Source organism: Giraffa tippelskirchi, chromosome 6, assembly GCF_054371585.1.
Source record: "Giraffa tippelskirchi isolate mGirTip1 chromosome 6, T2T-mGirTip1v1.2.pri, whole genome shotgun sequence".
Taxonomy (NCBI): domain Eukaryota; kingdom Metazoa; phylum Chordata; class Mammalia; order Artiodactyla; family Giraffidae; genus Giraffa; species Giraffa tippelskirchi.
In genome coordinates, this window is record NC_137280.1 from 67204151 (window position 1) to 67230483 (window position 26333).

Here is a 26333-nt window from a genome sequence, read left to right on the forward strand (position 1 = left end):
AAGAGCAATGGGAAGCTACTCACCTTTCCTGCAGGATTCTAAGCAATAATCCCCAAGAGAAGAACTCCACCCTGTGACACTGTGGACAGAAGACTGGAAAGGGTCGAAAGTGGGTGCAGGGTGGCCGCTGTGATTCAGGTGAGGAACAGGATCTCCTGCACTGAGGTGAAAGGATGGAGATGAGGGGGAGGAAATGAGCTTATTCAGACGGCAAACTGGGCAGGAACTTGCAGTAGACCGGCCATGGGGACTGAGAGGGAGAAGTGACAGAGATGGACTTTCTGGTTTGGGCAACTGCAAGGATGGACCAGAGAACCCTGGATCCATTGAGATCAAGATTTGGGCGGAGGGCAAGCTTAGGGGAACTGCAGGATGTAAATAGCCCCATTCCTTTGTGATATTAGAAGGTCTTTCTTGGATTTCCTTTTAGAATCCAACTATTTTACACGTAGCCAATTATTTATAAAATCAAGAGTCACAGAGTCATAAGCTTCAAATTAGAAGGGATCTTAAATATCATTTAGTTCAACCCTTTGCCTTTTGCCCCAGATTTCTGATAATGGGCATCTGGCTTCTCCTGAACACCTCCAGGGATGCCTTTTAATCTCACAAAGCCCAGTGCGATTTCAAAGAGTTATAAATAGGAAGGCATCCATTTCTTCCCTTGGGACATAGTCCTACAAGTCTTCTCCAGCCATAATTATTGCCTGGTATTTATTCTAGTGCTATAAATTATGTATCAGATGACACAACATCTGATCTGAATCTTTCTTTATGTTCCCGAAACCTAAAGTATGAAGCAAAAAAAAAAAAAAAAAATCAAAAATGAAAATGGCTCTGTTTGTCTTAAATGAACAGATCATCAACAGAAGAGTTGTAATCAAGGAGTGGTCAATGGTTATGTATTGGTCAATGTACCATGGATATATTTTGCAGTCAGCATTGATTAGTAATTGCATTTGGGATGTTGGTAATAGAGACATGTGTTCATGGGGCTCCTTGGAAGAAAAGCTATGACAATCTAGACAGTGCTTTAAAAAGCATAGACATTATTTTGCTGACACAAGTCCATATAGTCAAATGAGTGAAAAGTGAAAGTCACTCAGTTGTGTCTCTTTGTGACCCCATGGAATATAGAGTCCATGGAATTCTCTAGGCCAGAATACTGGAGTGGGTAGCCTTTCCCTTCTCCAGGGGATCTTCCCGACCCAGGAATTGAACCGGGGTCTCCTGCATTGCAGGTGGATTCTTTACCAACTGAGCTATCAGAGCTATAGCTTTTCCAGTAGTCATATATGGATGTGAGAGTTGGACCATAAGGAAGGCTGAACACTGAAGAATTCATGCTTTTGAGATGTGGTGCTGGAGAAGACTCTTCAGAGTCCCTTGGAGAGCAAGGAGATCAAACCAGTCAATCCTAAAGGAAATCAGTTTTGAATATTCATTGGAAGGACTGATACTGAAGCTGAAACTCCAAAACTTTGGCCACCTGATGCGAAGAACTGACTCTTTGGAAAAGACCCTGATGCTGGGAAAGATCGAAGGTGGGAGGTTAAGGGGAAGACAGAGGATGAGATGGTTGATGGCATCACAGACTTGATGGACATGAGTTTGAGTAGGCTCTGGGAGTTGGTGATGGACAGGGAGGCCTGGCATGCTGCAGTAAATGGGGTTGCAAAGAGTCGGACACGACTGAGTGACTGAACTGAACTAAGAATGCTTATTTCTTTTTTAAAGCTTTTTTTTTTTTTGTACTATTTGGCAGCACCCCGTGGCATGCAGGATCTTAGTTCTCTGACCAGCAATTGAACTCTTGACCTCTCTAGTGAAAACGCTGGCATCTTAACCACTGAACCACCAGGGAAGTCCCTGTATCATTTTTAAAAAACATTCCACACACGAGACAAGTGATCAGGTACTCAGCCTATGGGCTACTGTCCTGTGTTTGACCAGTTCCAGCCCCATCTCAAAGCAAGACAGCCTGACAACGTGTAACTAACCATATTAGGTCCATGTGTGTTACAGAAATACTACTACTGTTACTACTACAATGCAGTGCTTGATGACTCCTGTTTATCAGCTCAACACTTGATCTTATTCATCAGCTCCTTTCATATCTATAAACTATGAAGTTCTGACAATAGGTATCCTACAATCCTACATCTTCATCTTGTTACAGATCATGTGACTAACGTATGACAGGATAAAGTGAGTTCCTCAGGGCCCTGCTGTTTGTGTCCTGGAGTCTGTAGATGATGAAGAAGAAACCACAGAAGCCAAGCTCCAAGCTGTAGGATATTCAGGCTGCATAAATGCCCAGCTCAATCACTTCTGGGTAACACTGACATAAAATGGCTTGTTGATAACGGCTGACACACTTTAGAAAAGCTAGATAGGCAATTTTGACAAGTGCCAAGAATCACTAATTAAATACTCAAAGTAAACATCTGTCTGTCAATTAAATATCTCAGTTACTATCTCCTTTGAAACAAATTGAATGACTAAAATCACATACAGTTTTACAAGTCATGGAGTCAATGTAATTAAACTACTAGGAGAAAGTAAATATTAAATACCATCTAATAAGTAATTCTCTCAGCATTTGCAATAATCTTACTTTCATTTCTCTTCCTTCTCAGAGATCACAGACCTCAGCCAGCACTATTTTCTGTAATGACTGTCAAAATCTGATCTTGGAAGCCAAATAAACCAAGAAAACATAAAAATCCTCACCTCCACACTCATAATAACTTGTTGTTGTGGTTCAGTTGCTCAGTCGTATCTAATTCTTTGCGACCCCACGGACTGCAGCACGCCAAGCTTCCCTGTCCTTCACTATCTCCTGGAGTTTGTTCAAACCCCATTGAGGCTTTCTCCTCCTGCCCTCAATTTTTCCCAGCATCAGGGTCTTTTCCAATGAGTCAGCTCTTCACAGGTGTCCAAAGTATTGGCGCTTTAGTTTCAGCATCTGTCCTTCCCATGAATATTCAGGGTTGATTTCCTTTAGGATTGACTGGTTTGATCTCCTTGCAGTCCAAGGGACTCTCAAGAGTCTTCTCTAGCACCACAGTTCGAAATTGTAGAGCGTGAGCCATCTCAAAAACCACTTCATAGTGATAGACTTTTAGAGCTGTAAGGAATTCATTTCAAGGCCAAGACAGGTGGAGTGGTCTGTACAAAGCTGCACGGTCTTGGATATAAAATCCGAGGTCCATCTTTTGATGACTGTTAGTTGCTATTTTCAATGCAATGTGCTATTCCCCTGGCTCCATAAAGCAATAATATCATTATACGCATTGCTACCATTTGGAATACAAATTTCATTTTTCTTCCCCTTTATGACTTTTAACGAATTGCCTCTGAAACTAGCAGTTAATTGAGATAAAATGGCCTTAAAAGACCATCAAATCAAGGGGCAGCTTTGAAATGAGACAGATGTGGTTAAAATCCTTTATTAGCTGTCTGACCAAAGGGATATGATGTAATATGCTGAGCTTAGCATCCTCAGCTATAAAAAGGAAGCAGCAGCACTGATGCTAAGATGATTCCTCAGGCATTGACTCAGTAAGCCTCTGCTACGAGCTTTTTCCGTGATGTGCCAACGTCTATTCCAGAGATATGTAAAAGGTCCGTACCTGTCCTCAAAGAGTGTATGGTTTAGCAGTAGAAACAAATAAGGAAACAACAGTTTCAATCTTATCTACCAACCCCTATTCCTTCTTCAGGTCATAATTAAGAATACTTTCCTCATCTCAGTTCAAGTCAAGTGTTTTCTTTTAACTAGAAACCAGGACCAGAACTAGGCTGAGGCCAGCTGACTTCCTAGTGTGTACAGTTTAGAAATTTATTTATTTATTTGGCTCTATATTGCCTTTAAAATGGAGGGATGTAAAAGGCATGAGGAGACCCAAGAGGACAAGGGACCTACATCCACCTGATCGAGTGTCAGAAAGCCCATTGCAGAGAAGGTGGAGTCTCCACTGAATTTCAAGCAGATGGGCTGGTACAAGGTAATGAGGTCAGAGAAGAAGGAATATCTAATTCATTCTGTGTGTGTGTTAGTCGTGTAGTGGTGTCCAACTCTTTGCAACCCCATGGACTATAATCCACTAAGATCTTCTGTCCATGAAGTTCTCCAGTCCATGGAATTCTCCAGGCAATAATACTAGAGTGGGTAGCCATTCCTTTCTCCAGGGGATCTTGTTGACCCAGGGGCTGAACCTGGGTCTCCGGCATTGCAAGCAGATTCTTTACCATCTGAGGTACCAGGGAAGCCCCTAACTCTAGCTGTTGAGAAAACTTCAGAATTCTGGCATTTTTTCACCACTCACAAAACCCTTTAAGGCATCAAGAAAACAAAGTCACCTGGCCAATGTCACTGAGAAAATTCAGGGTAAAAATAGGACGACAATTTGTGGTTCCTACGTTTTTAAGGAAATGTACACACATAGTTTCAGAAATATCTCTCCCTGTCCATTGGCACAATTCACAGATCCTCTCTGGCTGAAATGTCTTGGGCAGGACCGCAACAGCACGTGATGTCATTGTTCACTTGGTAAGAGACAAAGATTGTGTCTCTCTCATAAACAGAGAAGAAAGCCCTCTGTTCACTGGCTGCTGACTGTCTGGTCCCATGAGTGAGTGAGTGAGTGAGTGAGTGAAGTCGCTCAGTCGTGTCCAACTCTTTACGACCCCATGGACTGTAGCCTACCAGGCTCTTCTGTCCATGGGATTTCCCCATGAACCCACCCTCAAATGAGCTGCCCACACCAGTAGGCTAGGTAGACTCATGTAAGTAATGGGAGAAGTTTGATGTTGAACTTAGAAGAAAATGAGTTGGTTCTTACTGATTTTGATTTTGTTTTTTGAACTAATTGACAGCAGAAAAGGGAATTGATGGGGATAATGCCTCGCAGAACTGAAAATAGGAGACTGACTCATAGCCTTTTTGGACCTTTTCATGAAGACTGTTTTAGTTACTTGCATTGGGTTCCAATATCTAAAATCAGGCTCTGTATTGCCTTTACTATTGTCTTACTAATTAATTAATTTATTTTTGGCTGTGCTGGGTCTTCATTGCTGCACATGGGCTTTCTCTAGTTGCTGCAACCAGGGGCTACTCTCTTGTTGTAGGGCGCAGGCTTCTGATTGCAGTGGCTTCTCGAGTTGTGGAGCACAGGCTTTACTCTGCTGAGTAGTTGAGGCTCTCAGGTTCTAGAGTGCACAGGCTTCAGTAGTTGCAGCATGCAAGCTCAGCCTGGTTCACAGGCTTAGTTGCCCCATGGCATGTGAAATCTTCCCAGACCAGGGATCGAACCCATGTCCCCTGCATTGGCTGGTGGACTCTTAATTACTTGACCACCAGGGAAGTCCATATGCTGGATTTAGGTAGTCTTCAGATAAAATTGGTCCAGTTGGGGTAAAAATTGGTCTTTATATGATAGGTTTTATGCTGTAAAAATGGGAGACTAAGCTATTATTCAGTTATTACACTCAGCAAGGTCAACTGGTTCTGTTCAATGGCCTCCTCTTAGGAATGAGGCAGACCAGCCTGGCTGGTGAGGGGTGCCAGGAACAAGTAGGAAAGTAGGGACACTGCTTGCCCACAGCTACACCTGGATGAAGCTAGAGCGTGAACATCCATAGGTGACTAGAAGCAGGGACCACTGAGGGGTCCGGCTAAAGAATTGATTTGGAGTAGAATACCACAAAGCAGTATACCACAAACCACCTGATGCAAAAAGCCAACTCATTAGAAGAGACTCCGATGCTGGGGAAGATTGAAGGCAGGAGGAGATGGGGATGACAGAGGCTGAGATGGTTGGATGGCATCACTGACTCAATGGACATGAGTTCGAGCAAGCTCTGGGACATAATGAAGGATGGGGAAGCCTGGCATGCTGCAGTCCATGGGATTGCCAAGAGTCGGACATGACTGAGTGACTGAACAACAACACCACAAAGCAAGGGGCTTACCAGGTGGCAAAGTGGTAAAGAATCTGTCTGCCAATGCAGGAGACATAAAAGGTGTGGATTTGATCCCTGGGTCAAGAAGATCCCCTAGAGAAGGAAATGGCAACCTGTTCCAGTATTCTTGCCTGGAAAATTCCATGGACAGAGGAGCCTAGAGGGCTACAGTCCATGGAGTCCCAAAAAGTCAGACATGACTGAGCACACACACAATGCATGCATGCATGCACAAGGACAAAAGATGATGGACCACAAAGCAAAGAGAGCCTGAGCAAGGTGTAGGTGTTGGAATTCAGAGCCAAGGTGCTAAAGAACCAAGAAGGAGGCCAAGGAACGGGTGAGACTCTCATTAATACCTGGAGTCTATTTTGTGTGGATGGACTGGATCCGTTTAAAATTTTCAGGAATGGACAAAGAAGTATGGATAATTTAGGTCCATCGTTTTTAATCTCCTTTTCCTATTTTGACTGAAATGATCTGGATAATGACTTAAATTTTTCTTCATGTTATCTAATATAACTTCCTTAACACAGGTCTAGAAAGCACTCAACTTGGAGCTTTCTGCCCAATGGACTTCTTGGGGTAACATTGGGTGTGCTTTTGCCTGTATTGACCAGAGAAATGGATTTTTTTCCCCCTCTCACTGGCTTTTCACTGATTGTGTGTGTTGAGGGGTAGCCAGGGAGGGAACAGGGGAAGGAGTTGATCATATAATATTCATTCATTCACTTCACTTATAACTACGCTATTTAGTACTGCTAATGTGCCAGATACGATGCTAGGAGCTAGGGACACAAAGATGAGTAAGACACAATCCTTGACCTCAAGGGGCTCACAGCCTGGTAGGCACATGAAATGTTACAAGTCGCTTTGATAGTTGAAAATGCAGAGTGTAGCAATGTACCAAGGAGAGGGAATTGAGCCTTGCTTAAGCTCCTTGTCTGCCCACCCTTGTGTGAAAATGGGTTGCCTGGAGCTCCAAGGCAGCTGCTCAGTTTGTAGCTGGAGTTACTGGGGACATGGGCTTCCCAGGTGGCCCTAGTGGGAAGGAACACGCCTGCCAGTGCAGGGGACACAAGAGACACGGGTTCGATCCCTGGGTCAGGAAGATCCCCTAGAGGAGGAAATGACAACCCACTCCAGCATTCTTGATTGAAAGATCCCATGGATAGAGGAGCCTGGTGGGCTATAGTCCATGGGGTCGCAAAGAGTCAGACGTGACTGAGAACACAGAGCAGCTAGGAGCACCTGGAGCTGCCGCCAAGCCCGACCTTCTCAACATGAGGCAGGTGCTCTCCCGTGCCTGCTGGTCACCAGGCTTGGAATGCGTTCAGTTTGTGATAAGGTGATGCTTTATAACTGACCTCCTGGCCCTTCCCAGGTTCTCTTTACCCTCTTTGCCAGGAAGATCCACACCCTTTTACAATTTCTTCTAAAGTCTGACCTTTCCTTTCACACAACTCTTAAAAGAAATCCACTGTAGCTTTGATTTTTTTTCATGCTTTAGAGACTGTAGTAAAAAGAGCCCAAGACCTGCATTTGTGTAAAACATTTACCCAACGCTGTGTGTTTCAGACAGGTTCTAAGAGTCAGCTACAAACGTCCCCACCTCTGCACCAGATTCACAAACTTCCCCCGCCCCCCAGATCCATTCAGTTATCACCCTCCTTGCAGCGACAACCTTGACGGTGTGGCAGGCACACACCTGTGTCTCAGAACCTAGAACCTAACAGTCAATCAACAAGTATTTACTGAACAGTTTTCCTACTCATTCCTTATTCCCCTCTTCTTCTCAATTCACTCTTGATTTTTTGAGAAGCAGTAAACTTGAAACTATTTTTGCCATCTTTTCATGATGACAGAGGAGGGGCCATGTGTCAGAATTCTGGTCCCCAAAATAGAGGCAGATGGCATTGGGCATGGGTCCCAGAGGACCATACAGGGTTCCCTTCCTGAAAAGGCCACAGACTCAGTGGGCAAATGCCCTTTGGTTGAGGGAGGAAAGGAACAGGCCGAGCTGACTCCATCTTGAGAAAGAAGGAAACTCCATCTTGCACTTTCAGTGAGCTTTGGACTATGTGCCTGGTAGCCATGCGGATAACATACCCACGGCTGAACTGGCCTCCCGGACTGATAAATACCAGATTCCATACCAAGATTTCCCATCGCCAAAAGGAATGTAATACTCCCCCATGTAGTCAATCACCTTTGTAATCTTTATGGCACCGATTGGTGTAGGCTACAAGCTGACCCTTCCGATTATGAATCATGGCTATAACCTGATTGTATCTCCCTTTAACATTTTCCAGGCTAGATTTAAGGAATCTGGGGATGTGGGCTTGAGCGGTACATTTAAGGTACATAAGGTTTTCGCAAAAGTTGGTCAGGGTCCTTGGCTAAGAGGAGACTCTGCCTTGGGCTAGCCAGTGTAATAAACTGCACTCCACGATCTGCATTGTCCTTCTGAGTGAGTTTGTTTCCTGGAATGCATGGCTACAACATAGTCATCTTGATCTCTTACCCTTTGCCCTTTGTCCTCTCCTTTTTTCTTGCCTGCAAAGTGGCTGTGATGGCTTAGAGATGCAACCAATTGTTTTCAAATGACCTTGAGGAAAAGATCTTCCCTGTGGAATTCTCCATTAGGGCATCCTGGATAGATTTCTGTACAGCTTTCTCTTGATGAATCCCCTGACAGGGAGCTCATCACTTAAAAAACCATCCCCCTGGGCAGGTCTAGTTGTTACAAAGCCTTACGAGCTTTAGGTGAACCAAAATCTCTCATGGTATAAAGACCACCCATTGGTCATTATTTTGTCTTAGAGAACACGCCTTAAATAAACAGTCTCTTTGTCATGAAGTACCCGCAATAGTTGAAAACACTGACCATATGTCTTCTATCTTTAGGCCTTTCAGGAGTGTTTCTTTTTGCTTGTTTGTTTTTCTAGTTCTGTTCTGTATTGCTGAAATTTTTTCCATGTTCTGAGTGAAAGGAATACATTATATTTTGACTGTACATTCCCTAATCTTTAGTCATCTTGGTTTTATAAGCAATCATGTGTATTCAACACATAATCACACACAAAAAAGGAGAAAAGATTCTAAAATGGTTTACTCCAGTCAACTGGAAAATCAGCTGACACAAGATAAGGACGTAGTTTATAAGATAGTTCAACAAAATAATTCTTGTTTCACGTGAAAATTTTATGCTGGTATGCTTTTTATATAGAGATGGCAGTTTTTAAAATTTACTTGTTAAAAAAATACCCAAACATTAATATGAATTAATTTCACACTTAGCTCCTGTCTTCACCATGTAAGTTTTTACCATGTTCTGATTTAGGAGAATTTTTTGTTTCAAAGATATTTTGCAATTCGTAACACCTGAGCTTGGAGGCATTTAAGTCAGGAAGTGGGGTGGAAGACATAGAAAACCTCACTTGACTAACGAATATGCGAGGTATTATACATAATAAAATACATGCTGCTGCTGCTGCTAAGTCACGTCAGTCGTGTCCGACTCTGTGCGACCCCATAGACGGCAGCCCACCAGGCTCCCCCGTCCCTGGGATTCTCCAGGCAAGAGTACTGGAGTGGGTTGCCATTTCCTTCTCCAGGGCATGAAAGTGAAAAGTGAAAGTGGAGTCGTTCAGTCGTGTCCGACTCAGTGACCCCATGGACTGCAGCCCGCCAGGCTCCTCCGTCCATGGGATTTTCCAGGCAAGAGTACTGGAGTGGGGTGCCATTGCCTTCTCCTAATAAAATACATGACGTAGCTAAAAATAAAATTCAGATACAAAATCACAGACATGCCCAGAGTCCGAAGCAGAGATATCAAGGAAACACAGAATTGTAGGTTTAGCTGACAACACAGAGTTATAATCCCAGTTCACTGATTGAGAGGGTGGGCACATATTTGCATTCACGGGTAGAATGGCTTTTATTCCTCCTGGGAGGTGGCCTGGCCTCCCAGGGAATGTCTGGGGCCTCAGTGGTTAATTAATCTACCCAGCATTCTTCTGTACCCTGCAGAGAGCTAACTGTGAAAAATCTTGGAGTGAGAAAAGCTGGCTTCCGAAGTGTTGCTTAAGTGACCTGACTTCTTAAAATAGTCCTTCATAAACAAAACTCACATGATCTGATTTGAGTGTGCAAATCCAATTATGTTCCCTGGGGAAGCACAGGGAAGATGATACTGGTACTCACTGTTCTGTGATGGCTGGTTGGGCAGAGTAGTGTTCTTCTATCTCAGCCCCAAGAAAATGCTTGGGGAGGAATTATTTATGGAACCCATTTTCTTGCTAACTGAGGGTCAGACCTATACATCCTAGAAATTTGCCTATTTTCTGTTCTTGGTACCTTGTGTTATAGAGAAAGTAAAGAACACACCATATGTCTAGTGAACTGATATGACATCCAACTGCATATTCTAGACTTCCTGGTCCCTCACAGCATCAGTATTGTGCCCATGTGTTGGTGAGAGGAAGGGTATAGGATGAATATTGCAAGTGTCTCCCGTGTTCTGAAAACAAACACATGTAGGATCAACTCAAATAGACACACTTGGGAAATGAATAAATTATCGTCCTAAGAAATATTTAGACAACAGTGAAATGTCATATCAGTATGATTGTAGTAGTGTCCTTTGATTACATGTTGCCGGCAGCACTGAAGTTGGAATCAACTTTTTTTTTTTAATCTTTCCTTTCAATGCTTGGTTTCACTTATTTTTGATGAGCTCTTAAGATGCCATCAATCATCAAGGTGTAAATATGACTAATGCACTTGTCCTACTTAGCATGGTACTGCAGCAGCTGCTCCAGAAATAAAGTCCTCCCAGTCTTCCCAGTTCCCATCTAATTATGATACAACGCACTGAAACCAGTCAGGTGACATTACTGGCTAGGCAGAGAAACAAACTCATAATTCAATCTTGCAAAGACCACACCACATGTCATTTTAAAACTCAGTCTAAATACACAGATGTCAAGCTTATTGGCAACTGCAGGGCAAATGTGTCTATAGATAAAGGCTGAAGGGACTTAGTTGGTCATTTCAGATGTCATTAAAAATATCCTTTGCAAAGCCTACTCTGCATCAGAAAAAAAAAAAAGAGGAAAGTAAGGAAGGAATAGATAGAACCAAAAAGGACAGTCTCTGGGTATTTTTCGGCAGTAAGAGAGGATAATATTTTCATTTCTTCATGTTCAGAGGACCCTCTTGGGAATGTTGACACTCAAATCTGCTTTTGAAAGTCATTTTCTCAGACAGGTTGGAATGCTGCAATTATTTTTTTTTAAAGCCTACATGAATTTGCCAACCGAAAATGCACAGAAATGGAGGGCTTTAAAATTGGGCTTTAAAAAATGCACATCATAACTAGTGAGGTGCTTGAAATAGGACTCCAGTTACACTCATTTAATGGATATTTGTGTTTTCTGAAGTATCTGTCTTGATATCAAATACCAAATTGAGATAATTTAAATGACATGTCATTTGCCATGCATTAAGTAAGTAGTCATAAGATTCCCTTTATCTGACTTGGATTAGCAGACTTAGACAAAGAACATATAATATATGCTGATATTTAAATTTTATAAATGGGGGGAGAGATGTTGGTAATTCCATTACACTCACTTGGTTTTTACTGTGAAGTCAACCCTTCATTTAAATGATCAGAATCGTGCAAAGGCTACTTCTCTCCTGACCCCCACCTGCTCATACCAGACACCACTATCTCACCTAATATAAATGACAAATGCTCCCCAAAAGGATTTTTTAAAGGCCAAATGGTAAGCTATAAGTCCCTTGTTCTTAGTCAAGTGTAATGATCGTGCCTTAATTAGCATTCTTCTGGCACTGGTCTCCTCTGTTTCATCGCATGTATGTAAGATTGGGAAGAAAAGGCTGCTTTCCAGATTCAACTCTGACAGCATGACCTTGAGCACTAACTTACCTGGATTTGCATACTTGGCTGCATTTGCTCTAGAGTTATCTTGGAGAAATCACCTCCTCTCTGACACTTCTGCTTATCTGCCTCACCAAGAGTTTCAAAGGGCTCATTAACCACTAGCTGCAACATTTTAGAATCCCCCAGAGGGAAGCATAATGCAGCAATCTTTCTGGGTAAATACTGCTGTCTCTCAGTGTTCCAATAACTGAATGATTTTCATCCTCTTATCACTAATGAACTGAAGAATGAGAAGGAGACAAATTTCAAATGTTAGGTAGCCCATATTATTGTCACCGGCAATTAAAATAGAGTAAAATGCTAATTACAGCAGCAAAACTTAGGCTGTATCTACGGAGTGAAAGAACTTAACAAATATGACCTTATCATTCATAAGTTATTTATACATATAATGTCATTCTGTAATGAATTTTTAGATGGGTAAATTGAACTGGCAAGATAAACAATTTGTTTAACATGTGGAAGAATTCTGTGTTGTAGAGGAAATCCGGGCAAAAGTGCTACTATCTTTGGCTTGAATCACACAATGAAGCTGTTTGTTTCTGCATCCTGTCGCTGAGTTGTGTCTGACCCTTTGAGACCCCATGGACTGGAGCCCACCAGGCTACTCTGCCCATGGGGTCCCTCAGGCAAGAACACTGAAGTGAGTTGCCATTTCCTTCTCCAAGGGGATCTTCTCAGATCAGGGATCGAACCCGTGTCTCCTGTGATGACAGGCAGATACTTTACAATGAGCCACCAGTCACTCAGTCTTGTCCGACTCTTTGCAACCCCATGGACTACACAGTCCATGGAATTCTCCAGGCCAGAATACTGGAGTGGGTAGCCTTTCCCTTCTCCAGGGGATCTTTCCAACCCAGGGATCGAACCCAGGTCTCTCGCATTGCAGGCAGATTCTTTATCAGCTGAGCCACAAGGGAAGTCCCTGAGCCACCAGGGAAGCCCACAATGACACTGATTTAACTTAAAACGGATGAGACTCCCCAAGGAAGGAATAACTGCAGTCCTAGTACTACCAGTAGCTGAACTATCTCAGGGGGAGATTTCAAAAGGAAGGAATCCTTTGAACTGGGCTTTGTACCTTCTAAGGGTTCCTCAATATTTCCAATGCCCCTTTAGACATATAAAATATGCAGGGATCGTATCTGTGTATTTGAACAGACCCTCCTTGGGTGGGAAGTTCACAACTTTCCTCTAACGGTTCACCAAGTGGAGAAAACAGAAACCATTTCCTTGCTGATAGCAAGGAACCTCCTGGTTGGCCCTTTTTATTGGGCTGGCCAGAAAGTTCGTTTGGGTTTTTCTGCACAATATTACAAAAACCTGAGCAACCTTTGTGGTCAACCCAATAGGTTCCATCTTGGATCCACAGTGGAAAGCACGTGAGAGCTGAATGAACACAGGACTCTCTCTCTTCATATACGGTATCTGCAGAGATCTGTAGCTTGGTTGTTACCCCGTCAAGCCACAGATACCACATTCTTCCAGAGGAAAAGAGAAGCTGACTCTCAAGCCTGGATTAGAGAAGGCAATCACCAGCTCATTTGTTCCTTATGAAAATGGCATTTTTGGTGAAGGGAAATAGCTGAGAGGTGTGTTCACTGTATCCTCAGCTTCCTGCTTCTTGAAAATGCTAAGTTCAACATAAGCCATCTGCTTAATGGGAATCGAGATTAATGTAAGGAAAGAAGATATGCCCGTCAGTTGACAAATTTATATCCCCTGAGCTAGATGATAAGATGAGCTCGCTACAAAGAGCCTATTCCCCGCAATTCAGTCATTTTTCTCTCCTGATTGCCCTTTGGCTGTTTTGTTAAAATGTTAATTCTTGGGCTATATGAGGTATTACTCCCTTGAGTGGTGAAACACAGGTGAAACTCTCGCTCTTGAGCCACTTCAAATGCTTATGTTTTTAGAAGGATGCTCTCTGAAAAGTTTCTGAAATATGATTAGCATTGAGCTGGGATTTGAATCCAGCTCTCACCACTTGTTATTCTTATCATCTTCGGGATGTCCCTTTAAAGTTTCTAAGAACCTGTCATTTCTTCTCTGAAAGAAAAGTGATGGATGTTACCATCTGTTTGGCATTACTAGACGAGATCATGTATGCAAAGGCTCTTGGTTACATGCAAAATATTGTACAAATGTAAAGAGTTGCTATCGTGCTTTGATTTCCCCAAAGGTGTTTATGTGTAAAAGATTGCCTTGCATACATAGCTTGTGTGTGTGTGTGTGTGTGTGTGTGTGTGTGTGTGTATAGAAAGCTTTCACCAACACAAACGTCAGGGGACTTGGCTATTTCACATATTGTTTATGCAATGAGTAGTCTTGCTCATTCAATAATTGAAGGGCCTACAAGGTGCCTGGCATTTTTCTAGATGATGAGGATAAAATGATAAACACGATAGACAACGTCTTGCCTCTTACATGGTGTTTACATTCTTGTGAGGGTACGGGGTTGGGAGAAGAAACACAGGAAATACAAAAAAATCAGATTATTTCAGATGATGCACGTGCTCTGGAGAAAACAAGGCACGTCATGTACCAGGGAGTGGCATCTGAACTGAGTCTGGAATCATGAGGATGTGTCAGTCATGTGAAGACCTGGCAAAAATTGTTCTAGGCAACAGGTATAAAGCCTAAGAAGTGGGAAAGAGTTTGGGATATTTGAAAGACAGGAAAACAGTGATTTGGAGGTTGAGGAGTAGAAGAGAAAGAAAGGAAGAGAGAAGGAAAAGGAAAGAGGAGAGAAGAGAAATCTAATTAGCTAGAAAAGTAGCACCAGATAATAGTGGATCCAGTAGCCCATGGTAAGGAGTTAGGATTTTATTCCAGTTTCTATACAAGGTCGTTAGCAGGTATTAAGTATGCCCTGTATATCACCAAACGGTATACCAAACATCACCAGTACAAAAACCACAGGCTTATTTTTTTAAGCGATTAATGCTTCATTTCGTCCACCTGCCAAGACCTAGAACAGACACTTGAACCTCTAGAGGGCGCCAAAGGAGAACGTTTTGTAGCCACCGAGGTTCTTTTCAGCACCTAAAATCCGAGGAAAGCGCTCTGGGCCTTCAGTCTGGGAAAAGGTGACAAGTTATGAGAGGATGGTTCATCTACAGTTCCTACCCAAACAGAAAGCTGCATGAGCTTGGTATGCAGGTACCAGGACCCTAGTTTTCACACCGAAGGATTGTTTATGATGGGGTGGCAGTAGGAAGACATTTGGGGGTTATTTTTAATCTTCTCCCATCTGGTAGTATTTGAGTGGAGTATAAAACAAATACGGATCCAAAATTTACTTTCTGGATTCGTTTGGCAAAGAAAATATCTCTATACTTATGGCTTTGAAAATATTCATCATTTGCCACTTAGGATGTGTTATTCTAAACACTATTGCAAACTGACTCGATGAAGTCTTTCAGTAATACATACCAAGGAAGGCTACTGCATGAGAAGCAGTGGATTATGATAAATGGAATTTTCCACAAGTGGCCGGATAGTTATATTATGAAAACAACTCATAGTGAAAAGAAAAAGAGAAGGGGAAGGAAAGAGGAGAAGGAGACAAAAAAACTGAGAAGGGGAAGAAGGGGAAAGGAGCAGGAGGGGTCAGAAGAGGTCAGCTGATGTCTAGTCAGGTAATAAAGGAAATGCAAAGCAGGAGAGAACTTGGGAGAAAGGGAGAGAATCAAAGGACGCTGGGGTTCAAATCACTGGGTCAACGAGATTCAGAAACCCAGTTAACATATACTTTCCTATAATCTCCAAACTGAGACTCTTATCATATGTGGATATTAAAGGTTAACGGTGATTTTGAGAAAACATTCATTATTATCTTTAATAAGGAAAAATTCAGCTGGTCAGACCTTACTGGCAGAGGCTTTCACGTCCTCATTTCACGCCTGATGATCACAGCCAAGTACTTTATATGCTCTTTGCTCTACCCAGGGAGACTTCAAAAAGCATCGTAAAAGCAGTCAACCAGATAAGTAACCTGAGCAAATGGATACAGAGCCAGCAGAGAAGAGAGAGAATCTCAAATCAGCTAGAAGCCCAGAAGGTCAGTGATGGGGAAAGCACTCTGACAGTGCCAGCACTCTGAAAGTCATAAGCGGTTTTCATAGGTGTGGTACCTGTTTATTCTAAGAAGCATTATTCAAACCAGACCTCAAGAGGAGCCTCTGAACTTCCAATAGAGCAAAAGTACCCCAGAGGCTGAAGCTAAAGCAGGAACCTCTTCAAGCACCTCTCATCAGCTTTTTATTTGAAAACACTTCTGCTGATACATTTCCTTCATTTTTATGGAGATGACCCTCCTTCCATTTACTCTTGTTACCTACCAGACGTTTGGCCCAGGAAGTGCCAGGACATTAATTATCTATTGATTTCAATGAATTTAAACAATAGTCATCATCTACCTCCTCCTTCACAGAGGAAGAGAACTCTGTTCAGAAAACCACATCCATATTTAATGGGGAAAGATATGAAGAAAGGGGGAGAAAAAGACATAAAGAGTCAGGTTCCACATAAATATTTCAAACCATCTACATCAAAATGCCCGTTTCCAATGAAGCAAAACTTGCCTTCTTTGCCAATGACCTGCTACCCCTCCCCACCAACTCCAAGTTCTGAGTTTTGATTTATTCAAAGCATTGGGGTTGGATCCTGTAACAAGAGAAGATAACCTCGTAGACCCACAACATAAAAAAGAATTTGCACATAAAACATGTGTCACGGGCTTGTCTGAAGGATTGCATGAGAAAAGTAGGGTACCCAGCACCAGCAATTAGTACATCGTTAACAAATGTTGATTCCTTCATGGCACAGAGAAACCCAACGCTGAATCCCCGAGTCCCTTACAACTCCCTGTTGTAACGCTTATGAGTAAAGCTGCTAAGGAATGGGTCACCTTCTAAATTGGGGTGCTTCTCCTCCCCTTCCGTCTCCTGCTCCAGAGCCTCACTGCGGCCCCTGGGGGATGTGTGAGGAGCAGAAAGAAGACTACTTCTTAGCTGATGTCAGAGAGGAATTACTCACAGAATCAGAGTGGAATGGTCGAGTTGGTAGAAACTTGAGAGGTCATTCAGTTCCAGTTCCCTCTAAGAAGAAAGAAATACCATCCTAGGGGGACCCAGGACCTCCTAGGTGCAAGGCACTGTGCCAGGCTGCGGGAGGGGACTCGAAGGGAGCCAGGTAATCCTGCTTCTTAGAAAAGCGATTTCTAAAGAACCCCCAGGGGAGTCAGGGGAAGAGCAAGGCAGGCAATAGTTACCTGATTGATGGAAATGACCGCCAGCCTGGGGATGACCGCTTGGAGGACCACCTGCATCAAAGAGGTGCCTAGGCCGGCCAGGATGGCCCAGGTGAGCGGCAGCGGCAGCATGCTGTAGGTGGCAAAAAGGGTGAAGAGCACGTAGCCGATGCCGTCTCCCAGGAGCCCGTAGCCGAGCCCTGCTGCTAAGATCTGGGTGGTCATGGCCACCCAGGTGACCACACCGCTGTACTGCAGGTATGTGTGCGAGGTGGTGTCCTTCCTGACCACCACCAGGGCGCAGATCACCACCTCTATGCCCGTGAAGAAGCCCAACAGGATGCCCTTGAGCGGATCCATGGGGGCCGAGGCCAGGCTCAAGTGGAGAACCAGGAGGGTGAGTTTGGTCAGCACGTCCAGCACGTTCATCACCACCTCCGATTTGCGCCTCTGGCCCAGGAAATAGCGCTGGTAGAGGCGCTCCAGATCCCGGGACTTGAAGGAGTTGCGCAGGGTGGGGAAAATGACCCCTCGGTAGCTGTAGCCCCCATTGAGGAAGAAATCCGAGTTGCTCGGGGCGCAGTCGAGGTGCAGGAAGCCCAGGTCGCCCCCGCCGCCGCTGCCGCTGGCGCTGCCGCTCCCGCTGCGTTCCGGGAAGACTTTGGGGCCGCCGGCGCCGTGCGGTCGCTCCCTGGCGCCCAGCGCGTAGAGGGGCAGCGCCGAGTCGCCGGACAGCTGCGACGCGTGGTGGTGGTTGGGGCCGCCGCCTCCGGGGTCCGAGGCTTTGCTGGAGCTTCCGTTCCCGCCGCCGCCACCGCCCCGGTGCCCGTGGATGAAGCGCTGCTCGGTGATGTGCCGCACCGCCGTCTGCCACAGCAGTCGCTGCGGCCGGGAGCCGCTCCCGCCGTCGCCGGCCGGGGGCGTCGGGTGGATGGTGTAGAGTTCCTCGCTGCCGCTCAGGCAGCGCACATCGGAGAGCTCCATGGCGCCGGGCCGCGGGGAGGGAAGCGCAGGACCGGCGGGAGGCCGCCGGGAGAGGAGGTCCCTAAAGACCCAGAGGCGGGCCTGGTCGGAGCTGGGCGGCGAGCCCTTCTCTCCCCAGCCGCCCCGGGCAAGAGGGCCCCCGCTCGTCAGGTCATAGTGCGCCCCGGGGCAAAGGGCGTCTGGTAGATCTCCACAGACCCCTGCGTCCTTGCGCGGCGCCCTCCCGCCAGCCCCGCGCAGCTTGGGTGCGTGGCAGCCGGGGCTCGGTGTCCGCAGCAGCCGCGGCGCTCGGAGCCACGCAGCCCCCTTCCTGGGCTCGGGCTTCCCGGCTGGTTCTCGGCTCAGCGTCTCGGCGTAGCCTTTGCTGTCCAAGAGGTGCCCAGGCGCCTGGGGATCCGGGCTTGAGCTGCGCGCCGGGCGGGTCCTGGCTGCGGCACTGGGCTCGGGACGCCCACGGCGCGGCGGCTGCAGGGGGGCTGGTCGGGGGGTGACCGGCGGCGCAGATGGGTACGAAGTTAGCAGCTGGGGCTGGAACGGAGCCCTTCGTAGAACTCCATTGCGCCGGGATGGGGAGCCGGGGCGGAGCTGGGGGCGGGGGGAATGAAGGGGGAGAAGTGGGAGACCGTGAGGTGGCGGGTGGCCCGCGGGAGGCGTGGAGGGGTGCTAGCCTCAGCGCTTACGAGTCACCAAACAGTTAATTTGGAAGTGGGGGTGTGCTGAGGCTCCCCCCCTGGGTTCGTTTCTGGCTGTCTCCACTTCCTGAGCGAAGACTGGCAGCGCTGAGCTGGCTCTGGCCCGACGCATCCTTCGGGGAGAGGGGGAGGATCTCAGGGTCCCAGTCGCGGCTGTTAGACGAAGCTCCTCTTTCCAGCTGTGCTTCCGAGGAGTCGCCGCCCAAGCTTCTCACCCCTCTTCACTTCGCTCGTTGGAATCCATTTGGCCCGGAGCTGGGAGGAGCGGGAGGCGGGGGCAAGAAAAAGTGGGGAGGGCTCCCAAGCCAACAATTCGGAGAACGGAGAGAAGCCACCGGTGCTGACCCCTGAGGCTAAGATCCGAAGCGGGGTGGCTGCGGCGGATGTAAGGTTGGAGCGAGAAGGGAGGCCCGAGGCCGCGGGGAAGTCGCCTGGAGTCGCCGCCGGATCCAGGGAAGCGTCGCGTGCCGCCCGGGCGCTCTGAAGCGCGCTGCAGGCACCGGGCGACCGGGAAGAATTTGGAGACCTGTCAGAGCGGCCGGACACCCTCGGCCACTTAAGCCCGCCCCCACGCCAGGCCACACCCCCGGAGCGGGGCGGGGGCCGGGGGGCGGTGACGGCGGGGACCTGGCACCTAGATCTGGCCAGGGCGCCCCGGGTCTTGGAGGCGGCAGCGCGCGCAGTTCTGCGCCGGAGAGGACGGTGGGGCTGAGGCCGACGCCCCCGGCCGTCCCCGGACGCCGGGATGCAGCGCTCCAGCTGGCGGCGCGGGCCGGTTCCTCCGCGGTTCTTTTTTAGGTACTGGCTCTGGTCCTGGGCAGGTGCGCAGCCGGGACTCGTAGGCCGCTGTGCCCACGGAATCCGAGGGCCCAACGCCAAGGAATAGAGGGTCTCCTTTACGCGCTCTCCAATGGTGTGTCTTTTGGCAAAGCCAACTTTCGGGCTAAAAGCAAAATGTCCCCAAGAAGCCGCAGCTGTAGAGACAGGCAGCTTCCCCAAAGAGTCTCTTAACCACGCCAGTCCAGGGGGTGGAGGGCGCGAGGCATTATAATACAAGGGCCCCCGGAGTGCCTCGCACGCCGAGTTTCTCCCGGCTTACAGGCGGGGTGGAGGACGAGGCCGCGGGGAAAGCATCGCCAGCCGCCCGCTGAAGCCCGCTTTCCCGCCCGCCGAGCTCCGGTTGCGAGTAGTTGCGGACACAGCGCTTGGCGGCGCTCGGGGCAGAGCCAGGCGCCACCCTGGGGCGCGTGGTGTCTGCGCCCGCGCCGGGCCGAGCACGGGCTCCGGGCGCCGCAGTCCCGAGCCTGGCTGCAGGTGGCGGAGCCACCGTAGCCTCCACCACCGCCACCGGGACTGCGGCTGCAGCGGGTGGAACCCGAGCCCTGAGCACGGTCAGCTGACAGCTAATGACGTCAGGCCCCGGGTGCTTTCGCGGCTCTCCGTGGCGCCCCCCAAAAGCCCCAAGGACCGCCTCGCCACCCTCTTCAGGCCCTCCCCAGTGGACGGTCCCCCCTGCTTTCCCTGGCAAGAATAGCTTTCCCTACCTCCCTTCTCAACCGCTTACACCATCTCCAGGGTTATTTGTGTCCACCGTGTCCCAGAAACACAAGATTTCATTATTTCAAGTCTTTCATTTCCACACACATGGGTTTCAGTTGAAGCCCAGAACTGGTCAACTGTCTTGCACATAGAATCGCCCCCACCCCCGCCCCAAAGCAGGAAGAAGACTCAGCATTTTCCCCTAAGTAATTTCTGAGATGTTATACACATCCTGGAAAAGACTCCTTTAATCCGAGTCCTTTCGAGTTGTTGTCTACCACTCCACCCCTCAAGAAAGAGAACTAAATTAAAGGCTCAATTTTAAATGGAAAGAAGGTCGTTTCTATTTTTAACCCAGTTGTAGATGTATTAATTCCTTAGCTGTAAAGGGGTCCCAGAATAGCTGGTCTCTTCCGTGAAGCTGGAACTTAAGGGCAAAGCCCTTCCCCCCCGCCCCCAACCCACTTATGCAGTTATCTAGACCTTAATGAAATCGTCCTGGGCATTACATTCCTAAGAGAGAAATGCTACTTGCTTTCTCCCTTCTTAAATTCCTTGGACTCTGCTTGGCCAGCTCTTCTGAAACTCTGGGTTGAGTAGTAAGTATCTTGACTTGAGGGAGGGAGCCCAAACAGGGCAGAGGGGCGGGTGGGGGAGGGAGGGGGTTCCTGTGGACCCCATGCCAGGATGTTTGGGGAGCTGTGTCCTCAGGCTGCAGGCACAGCCCCAAGTCGTCTGTGCTAATGACCATATTAGTAAACTTGGCAGTGGAAGACACCTCTTTATTTTCTCAATTCTTTCTCTTTGGGAGCCTGAGAACTCAGCCTGAATAAATGAGGGGTTGAATGCAAATGGAACTTTCCTATGAAAATCTTCCTCCTGGACATATCCCAGGATGATTTATTCAGCAGCAAAAGGAGGCGTGCCAAGGAGGGGGAGATTGGACCCAATCAGATAAAATGACTCAGGCTGATGAATGAGCATAGCATGCTAACAGAAAGCAGCTCAAACAATTTCATGAACTTAGAGGTCAAAACTAACATATCAGGGAGAAAACATTGCATCTGGTCAACGGACTCCTCTGAAAATTCCTTTGCTGTAGGGGGTGTTAGGACATGCTGTTTGAAAATAAGAGCGTGGATGACAGAATAAGATTTAAATGTTATTCTTCTTGTTGGAATGACACAGTGCCATTCAGCACCCCCAAAATTCTGTTTTTGGATGACAGCACTGGCTCAGCACACATATTGGGAGGCTTTTGGGAACATGCAAACCACCATATGATTATCACTTAAAACAAGAAAAGTCAACACATTGCTTTGAGGCTATAATGGACCTCTCACAGTGCTTTCATTTAATTCCCTGTATATTTATTATGGCTGGGTCTCCACTGTAGAGGGACAGGATTTTGCAGCCTCAATGTCTTTTCGTACATAGCTTCCTCTTCTTGGAATTTCCCTCTGTTCCTTTCATAATCCTCCTTCAAAGCCCTACTCATCTCATTCCTTCAACACCCAAGCAATGTCGTCTCTGGTTTCCTGGTATTTCCAATGAGAATTAGTGGTTTCCTTTTCTGCTGTTTTGTTGTACTCAGCCGCTCAGTTGTGTCAACTCTTTGCGACCCCATGCACTATTGCCCGCCAGGCTCCTCTCTCCCTGGAATTTTCCGGGCAAGAGTACTGGAGTGGGTTGCCATTTCCTACTCCAGGGGAGCTTCCTGACCCAGGGATCGAACCCTTTATCTCTTGTGTCTCCTGTATTAGCAGGTGGATTCTTTACCACTGAGCCACGTGGGAGGTTGTTCTGTTCGGCCCTTCAGTATGGTTCTTACCTACTCATTTATCCCTCCATGAACTGGTGAGCTCATTGACGGGCAAAACTGATTTTCCTTAAGTCCATGTCCCCCTGTTTCTAGCAACTCTAGTGTGCATAGAGATGATAAAATTAGCAATAGTAGATGGCACACTTCACCCTTTACAATGATCTTTACAACTATCAATTCTCTGAGTTAGATCCTTCTCTATTTTTTATTATTCCCATTTTACTAAGATATTGAGGCTACATTCAACCAAGGAACTTGCCCAAGATCTCATCTATAGCAAAATTCCAGCAGTTAAATTTAGATTGTATAAATCTAGCCTCCATGTGCTCAATAAAAATATTGTGACAAGCAGTTCGCACATTTTTGACCCAATTTAAACAGGATTGGTGGGCCAGAAAACGTCAAATATATTTTGACTTTCCAAATGCAAATTAAATAAGAGACTTCTGAGATGTTTGGGCTTTGAGAAGTCTAGTGGGATGACTCCGAATGGATGAGGTAGCAGAACGGATTCTTGTTTCTATAGAGGGTCTGCTAGGTTTTGCTCAGTGCAGGCTATGGACACTATTCCTAGTTTGTGAAAAAGCAGGTTTTTCACATATTGGATTTAACCAAAATAATTAATTATCGCACCGTACTCATTGGCTAAAAGTAGTAGTGGCAAAACAGCCTCTTGCCCCATCGGAAAAAAAGTATTTGCTTTATGATGTTGCTGCCTACCTCTGGCCACATGTATAGTAGATATGGGAAATTTCTCTCAAATGCTTCTTTGACTTTCTAGGCTAACTAGATTAACATATGATTTAAATTTTATAAGAGCTGTGCTCTTTGCAAAATACCCATAGAAACTCTAACACTCACTGAAGACATATAAAATATTCACATGTAAAAGAAAAAGATGGACTCAGTTCAGGAAGGAGACCTGAAACCAGAGAGATCCTGTTTCCAAAGGGAAGAAAGGTGTTGATGATAAGGCAGCCTTCAAAGCTGCAAGTCCTTAAAGGAAAAGTGCAGGAAATGTTCTGAGGATAGATCTTAAATGGTCACACACACACGAAGGAAAAAAAAGAAAATGGTAACTGTTCGGGGTAATGCATATGTTAATTACTTGATTGTGATGAACTCATGCTGTATATCAAAATATCAAGTTGTAACCTTAAATATATACAGTTTGGGGGCTTCTTGGTGGTTTGGTGGTAAAGAATCCACCTACCAATGCAGGAGATGCTGGTTTGATCCCTGGTTGGGAAAGACCTCATATGTCAAGGAGCAACTGAGCTCGTGTGCCACAACTACTGAGCCTGTGCTCTAGAGCCTGGGAGCTGCAACTACTGAAGCACCCGCACCCTAGAGCCCATGCTCCTCAACAAGAGAAACTGCTGCAATGGGAAGCCCGTGGACCACAACTAGAGGGTAGCCCCTGCTCGCTGCAACTAGAGAAAAGCCCTCACAGCAACAAAGAGCCAGCACAGCCAAAAATAAGTAAATAAATAAATACTAAAAAAGGAAATTAAATATATGCAGTTTTTATTTTCAGTTATACCACAACAAAGCTGGGGGGCAGGGGTGATGAAAAGGATATGACTGTCTTGCCTGGAAGCACTGCTCTTAGGAAATATCAGAGCATGGACTACTTTGATGGAACTCCAGGAAAAGTCAATGTCTAAATTAAATAAGCCTCACCCATGGAAAGGGTCTATGAATGACAAACTTTGCACTCACATTTCATTTGAAATTCAGCACAAATATACAATAGAAAGATTGAAATGTCCGTTTTACTCCTTTCGTATGTTTTCTTTGCACTGTAAAATGTAAGAGAGGGAAAATTTTGTGTATGTTTGGGGTCTGCACGGGAACTAGGTACAGTTAGATTCCGGTGCCTGAGATAAGAAATCTCATCAGCGGGAAAGTGATTGTGAGACAACGTTTTTATACATGGAATTCATCAGTTAGGCAAGTCAGAGAAAGATCTGTCCAAGGGAGAGAGACGTAAGCACCATTTTCTTCTTAAAAGATGATTCCTTTGTCTCTGGTTTCACTAGGGTGTGAGCAGCAGTCATGAAGCCTTCATGTACTGAAATGCTAGTAAGAACACACACACATACTCACACAGCCCATTGGACAAGCTGTTAAGAAGCTCCCTAAAAGAAGCAGTTATAAAAGAAAAAGTAAAAGAGTTTGCAGGTAGTTCCCCCATGTCACCAAAACATCTTTTGAAAATGAAAGTGACTGTGTTAGTCGCTCAGTACTGTCTGACTCTTTGTGACCCGATGGACTATAGCCCACCAGACTCCTATGTCCATGGAGTTCTCCAGGCAAGAATACTGGAATGGGTTGCCATATCCTTCTCTAGGGGATCTTCCCGACCTAAGGATCGAACCTGGGTCTCCTGCATTGAAGGTAGATTCTTTATTGTCTGAGTCACCAGGGAAGCCCCAACCTTCTTTTGGCAATGGTTTAATATCTGCTTTTTAATATGGCACACTGAAGAAGTTTTAGGGCAAAGTGATCAGACTCAATAGGAAACAATGTAGATAATTTTCCCCTACTCTATCTTTTAAAAATCTACCTGATTCTTATTTTAATAGCACAGACATTTTCTTTTTCTTTTGGCTGCACTCTGCCTCTCCCCAGTAAGATGTGGGATCTTATTCCCAGACCAGGGATTCAACCCAGTTGTCCCTGCATTGGAAGAGCAGAGCCTTAACCATTGGACCACTAGGGAAGTCCTCACTCTTCTTATTTATTGAAATGTTTCACCTTATTACTCTTTCCCTCTTGGAGATCTTTGGGATCTATGTAGAATATTTAGGGTAAAGGCTCATAGATGGTAGTATAACACATTTAATTTAGTTAAATTTACTGATGTAGTTTTGTATATGGATCTCGGTCCACTGATTAAGTGTGAAAGAAACATTTCTCTTCATCTTTTAAAAATCAATGTATTTCTGTTTTCATCCAGTTTGTGAGACATTTAACTTGCGTCCTTCTCGAGGCTTTCATCCGTACCCTCCTCATCCCAAGAGGACGCCAAAGTTCCAGGCTCTTACATAGTGCCCAGGTGTGTGTGGGAGGGGTGAGGAGGAGGGTATGCATGCCCTCTGGTCTTTGACTCTCTATTCGTAAAAGTCACTACTGAGGCAGTCAGTAGTCCTAATCTTTGGTCCTAATCACATGGTTCCTATGGGGCCAGCAGCAACTGCATTGCTTCTTCTGAACACAGACAGGAGAGCCTTCAAGTTCTGCTTAAGGGCGCATATCCCTGACACAGGACATCGCCCCTCCTCTTCAGGGTGCTGGATCCTCTCTGGGGCACCCCTGGGAAGTCATCATTCAGGATGCAATAGCTCCCCCTCTCTCTGTTTCTGTCTCTGTCTCTCTGTCTCTTCCTTTCTCTTCTTCTGCCCCAGTGTGGGAATATCTCCCTTAGTCTGGTCAGAATCCTTGCTTTATGGTTCTTACAAGCCCATCTGATATCTCCTGTTCTCATTGGGATTTTTTTTTATAAAAGCAAAAGATGGAAAGACTACTTTTGCTTTCTAGTCATCCTTTCTGGAAGCAATTTGTAGAAGGCTTGCATGAAGGAAAAGGGAAAAAGGACTACACAAAAGCAAATCTCATAAATTAATACCTCAAAATAATTCACATATACAAAATGGGTGAGACTCATTTCTCCTGACCAGTTTTATTTTTTTCTTCACACTGTAGGTTCCAACCAAATCCTGGACTGTGAAATCCACTTGGTGGGTCACAATTAGCACTTTAAAGAACAAATTAGTAAAACAGTAGAATGCAACCATAAGGATACTTGTATCTTGCTACTCTTTATAAAGGCTTTCTTTTATATCCAAATTCTTCCTCTCTGAAGTTAGAAACAAAAGAAAAATTGATAAAATCTCAGAAAAATACCTTATCAAACTCTTGGCATGACGTTATCTGAAATTCACAAAACAAAATTTAGTCCAATACAGCATTTCTCACTATCCAATATGATATTTAAATTCACACGATACAGTTAGGAAATCAAGTAGATTTGAATATCATAAGCTACCCCCACACATATTCACACACTGTATATATACTGGGCACCATTTAACATAGATT

The 26333-nt window shown here is 45.7% G+C and overlaps 1 protein-coding gene across 1 annotated transcript in view; it reads right to left on the reverse strand.

The window, feature by feature from the left end:
• ADCY8 (adenylate cyclase 8) overlaps nucleotides 1–20079 on the reverse strand; it is a 225441-nt gene extending 205362 nt beyond the window's left edge. The window contains exon 1 of the mRNA XM_081505325.1: nucleotides 17214–20079. Within this exon, the coding sequence (XP_081361451.1) occupies nucleotides 17214–18176 (963 nt within the window). The 5' untranslated portion in view covers nucleotides 18177–20079. The remainder of the gene's footprint in view (nucleotides 1–17213) is intronic.
• Nucleotides 20080–26333: the final 6254 nt, after the last annotated feature.